The sequence below is a fragment of the Miscanthus floridulus genome, chromosome 11, assembly GCF_019320115.1.
Source record: "Miscanthus floridulus cultivar M001 chromosome 11, ASM1932011v1, whole genome shotgun sequence".
Classification (NCBI taxonomy): Eukaryota; Viridiplantae; Streptophyta; class Magnoliopsida; order Poales; family Poaceae; genus Miscanthus; species Miscanthus floridulus.
The window spans coordinates 49,629,359-49,634,347 of NC_089590.1; the positions used below are offsets into that span (position 1 = coordinate 49,629,359).

The window sequence follows — 4,989 nt, forward strand, 5'->3', positions numbered from 1 at the left end:
TTGAGAACTTTTTAAGTATATAAATACAAGTTCATATATCAACAAAACTCTCGATGGTTCATCTGTCATTGCATTTGTATTTGGCTGTTTCATTTTTAGACAAAATACTGATTCCGAAGATCTTGGCAGTAGGTGAGGCGGTAGCACAACCCACGTGGATTCGTGTGAGAGTGCCTCACATGTCACGTTAACGCTCTGGTCGTTCTGGACTCGGGTGACAGGGTGAGCCTCCGCGCCGATGCATGTGGATTGTGGAATCTCGATGCATGTGGAACTGGAATCTCTATTATAAAGCTGTATATAAGCAGAGAAAACGAACCAGTTCCAACGACGAAAGGCTAGCTAGTTCTCGCGGCACACGCGACGCACCCAACGCAGCTCGATCGCGTAGAGACGAGAATGGGCTCGGTTGGCAACACGGCAGCGGCAGTGCCGGAGGTAGCCCTCCGGTTCGGCAACGCGAGGCCAATACCGGCCGTCGGCATGGGCACGGCGGTCTCGGCCCCCATGAATGCAGTGCTAGCGGCCATCGAGGTTGGCTTCCGCCACCTCGACACCGCCGCAATGTACGGCTCGGAGAGGTCCGTCGGCGAGGCCGTGGCCGAGGCGGTCCGCCGCGGGCTCCTTGAGTCCCGGGAGGAGGTGTTCGTGACGTCGAAGCTGTGGTGCACGCAGTGCCACCCGGACCTTGTCGTCCCGTCCCTCCGGGAAACCCTCAAGTAAGCAGAGTCCCCCGGCCTCTCCACTAGGTAGCAACATCTAAACACATCGTATCATTTCCAACTAGACGTGATGATATCTTTGGTCGTTGTGCGTGGATCGCGCGAGCAGAAACCTGCAGATGGAGTACCTGGACCTGTACCTGATCCACTGGCCGGTGTGCATGAAGCCCGGGCCGATAGCGTTCCCGGCCAAGAAGGAGGACGCCGTCCCGTTTGCCTTCGAGGGCGTCTGGCGAGCGATGGAGGAGTGCCAGCGTCTGGGGCTCGCTAAAGCCATCGGCGTGAGCAACTTCACCACCAACCACCTCGACAGGATCCTGGCCGTCGCCACGATCCCGCCCGCGGTGAACCAGGTTGAGCTGAACCCGGTGTGGCAGCAGCGTAAGCTGAGAGCGTACTGCGCCGACAAGGGTATCCACGTCGTGGCGTACTCGCCGCTGGGAGGGCAGGACTGGTCACGCACGGGGGAAGGCAACGGCGTGCTGGGATCCCAGGTGCTCGCGGAGATAGCCCAGCGAAGAGGGAAAACCATCGCACAGGTACGTGGCTATTAGACAGCTTTGATTAATTTCGTGCAACGTCATTTCTGACGTGCGTGCGTGCGTTGATCTGGACGATCCATGGATGCTCGCTTTGATAGTTAGCTTGCCTTCCTTAGATCTGTCTGGGAACGCGGAATTTATGTTGTACGGTTGGGAGTACGTGATATCTGATTCTCCTTATTATTTCCTTTTAGGTGTCGTTGAGGTGGATATATGAGCAGGGAGTGACTTGGATCGTCAAAAGCTTCAACAAGGAGAGGCTCAAGCAGAACCTGGATATCTTCGACTGGAAGCTGACCGAGGAAGACCGGCTCAAGATCAGCCAGATCCCGCAGAAGAAGTATGTCACGGCTGCAGTCCTGTTCTCGACGGAGGGCGAATTCACCTCGGTCGATCTAGCAGACATGGACATTGTTGAGGAATAGTACCATTGGATCAGGACATGGTCACTGTTCCAAAAGAATATTGAGTGCAGCCTGTTGCCTAATGCATGTCTTCTACTGGAAATTTCGAGGAATGGGGATCTTTGCCAAATATGGATGGAGGTTTAACAATATATTAAGTTTATTATGTATTTCTTTTGCTTTATCTCAGCTGTTTGTTTGGCTGATGGGTGTGAATGCTACATAAGCGACAGAGTCTATCCCATAGTAAAACTTTGTAACAATTTACGGTCACAAGCATCTCACGATGTTGAGACCAGGATATTTTTTATTTGCTTGATGAAATAAACTTCCCTTTATCTACAAAGGTCACCAGCGAAGCAATTAATGGTGTCTCTCTAATCTGAATGAATAAAGAAATCAGCGTCAAAGTCCAACGATCATTGAAAAAATAGATGCCCTTGCACTTCATCCTTCAGAAAAATTGTGAGGCTGACAGTTCAATCAAGACCTGTAATCGTGTCAGCACATAAAAGTTCATGGGTTTGCCAATTTAGGACAATTGTCTCAGATTGATTTTCCTAACTCAGCCATAATACCAGTTGTGTACGTTCCTTTATTAAGTACGTGGACATGGCATATAAGACATGCTTCTGTTAAAATGAATAAACTAAATAAAAAAGGCGTGTGGGGACAAAATGATGGGAGCGATGTATGGGGACCCACCTAGAGTTAGCACAGGTGCCCTTGTTTCCACTCCGCCATCAAATGTGCCCCTTGCCTTTCTCTTTCAACTCTACGCCTACAACATCCCCCGTTGCTCCTGCAACCCCTTTGCCCAACCACTAGTGAACACTTTAGAGAACAGTGTCCTCATGTTGGCAGTCTCGTTTTCTCTACCATTTTTTCCCTCTCTGCCTCCACTGCCCTTTCAACAATAGTAATCACTCCTCCGTCCTCCACTCGCCAAGCGGGTTTCCTATGGAGGGAACCATCATTGACGTTGGCGTCAACCATCATCCTCATATGTGCACAACTCATGACCAGATCTAAGACAACTTGGGGTGGACGCTTGTGTGGATTGTTGCCTTAGACAGTCGGTATCTACGACGACATCCCTTCCATGTTGTCATCAACATCTTCTCATCAAAAACACATCTTGACTCCACACGAATGACGACAACATGGTCTTATTCGCTCCAACGGAACCTCCTCCACCACTGCCCCTCTCCTGGTCATCGCCCTGCCATTCCTCCCACGAGTTGTTGCTAGGGGCAAGCCTTAGCCACACCCCTGACCTCCACCTGAGAGCCAATTCTTAGGTTCCCATGGCCCTTCTCCTATGCCCTCTACAACTAGGCCAACAGATTATATATGGCCATGGTCACTAAGCTCTCGCTTGCAGGGATTTGCTGGTATCCTTTGGGGGCATGCACAGGAGAAGATGGTTTCACAACTCCTTGCCCGATCGAGGAGACTCCCTCTAAATAGCTTGTTGCAACAATGGAATACCATGGTACCATGATCCGTTGTAGTACCAGGATGCCTCTCAGCTTGCACGCATGATGCACCACCCTAACTTCCATGCATCACTCTTCCCACACAGTACCAAACAACTAGCAATCGATGTCCCCAAGGCCTTCATTGTCACCTGCTTCGCAGGGATGGGCTACTTTCGATTGTAAACCAATTACATTGCGAAGGAAGTGGTCTTTTGACTACATTTTGGCACAAGAAAGGAAGTCGTTTTTAGTAGTGGAACAATCCCTTCTTACATATCTGCAAGCTATGATCCCCATCCTGAAGGAAGCTATATTGAAGAGTCATCTCATCAAGGAGTTTTTTTGGTTCGTAAGACATCCATGACTACCAGTTAGCACACTACTTGGAGCAGGCTGCTCCCACTAAGGCTAGGGCTAGTACCATGGCTAAGGCCTCACAACTTTTACCTTCGACTATGGTCAGTTAGTTGGTACACTTTTGGTGTCTTAGGTTGTTGTAAGACACTTTGGTCGATCACTTTGACGAACAAACGACTCCATCCCTCCAGCCACAAGAGGTTTTTATCCTTTTCAAGTCTTAGGGTTATTTTCCTTTTTTCTAGTCATATAATCAGAAACATACACCAAGCAGAACATTGTCATGCTTGCAATTCCAAAGAGTTTGCTCTTCCCTATTCTAGCTTTAATCATGATATTAATTATTTCTTTGACATGGCATCCCTGTTGATTAATGTGAGCCTATCCCAAACGAAGGAGTCAATGAAAGAGACAGAGTTAGCAATACCACAGTCAGTGAACAATTTAGCAATGAAAAGGGATTAAATCAAGTATAATCTTTTCAAAGAGTATGTAGCTGACAGTAACACTAAACCGTATCGGCAATGAATTTATGAATGATTATGCCATTAGCTTTGTGGAACAAGAATTTCTTGGTTCAATATCAATGATGATACGGTTTGTGTTTACAAGATCACCACATAAAATTTATTGAGCTCAAACGATAAACCTAAATTTTTGGAAATATGGGGTGATGGCTCGCTTTCAAAAAAATGGATGGCCATAGCCGTGGAGTACAATTTATAGGAGGTGACTACTATTACGAAGAGTTTTTTATCACACTATGTTATTGCTACTTCCATGCATCCAGCTTTTATGCATGCTTAATTTGTAATATGTCAATATTACTTTTATCTTTATGCATATTGCTGGATTGTTATAAGCTATAAGTAACTGTATCTTTGTCGATCACGGCGATAATTTATTTTAGATTTGCCCCTGGATATGTACCAAGTGCCATGGATGCATCATCAAACTCCAACCTCCATATGGGCAAGGGTTTAGCTCGTGTGGTCGTAGATAGTATATATTTCTACTCACTTTGTGGTTTCTTTGTTACTGGTCGGTCATTATCTTCCACAAGTTGTTTTAGCAGTCTATTGTTGCTCATCTAGTCTCCGTTCTCTGGAAAAACTCTTCATTTGTCATTCTTTATAAAAATATACTTAAACATGTTTTTAGAAGAAAAAGAAACAAAAAATAGAGGAGACACGTGTCTTCTACTACGCCGTCCATTGCCTCATGTAATTGCATCGCTATCAGCCCATCGTATTTGTGGAAATATGAGTAAACTGTCCATCTTTTTTAAGTTTAAGTTTTTTGTGTGAATTAATCAGAGCGTTTTATCATAATCTTAATATATGATATAAGAGTAAAAGGTCCTATGTTCGAATTGTGTCAGATTTTATTAAATAAAATAATTTGAAGGAGCTTCCGTGCTTGTACGTAAAGGAAAGTGTGACTATAAATAAGTGTCTGGTTCTCCTATCAGGTTGAGTGGTTG

At 46.1% G+C, this 4,989-nt stretch overlaps 1 protein-coding gene across 1 annotated transcript; it reads left to right on the forward strand.

Moving 5' to 3' along the window:
* The first annotated feature begins 399 nt into the window (after nucleotides 1-399).
* On the forward strand, nucleotides 400-1,791 carry LOC136490646 (deoxymugineic acid synthase 1-D-like). Its single transcript, XM_066486856.1, has 3 exons — nucleotides 400-719; nucleotides 832-1,261; nucleotides 1,459-1,791. The coding sequence occupies exons 1-3, from the start codon at nucleotides 400-402 to the stop codon at nucleotides 1,687-1,689; spliced, it is 981 nt and encodes a 326-aa protein (XP_066342953.1). The 3' UTR covers nucleotides 1,690-1,791.
* Nucleotides 1,792-4,989: the final 3,198 nt, after the last annotated feature.

Coding starts and splice junctions, on each gene's coding strand:
- LOC136490646 (XM_066486856.1), top strand. CDS start 400: ATGGGCTCGGTTGGCAACACGGCAGCGGCAGTGCCGGAGGTAGCCCTC. Junction 720..831: donor TCCCTCCGGGAAACCCTCAA/GTAAGCAGAGTC, acceptor TCGCGCGAGCAG/AAACCTGCAGATGGAGTACC. Junction 1,262..1,458: donor GAGGGAAAACCATCGCACAG/GTACGTGGCTAT, acceptor ATTTCCTTTTAG/GTGTCGTTGAGGTGGATATA.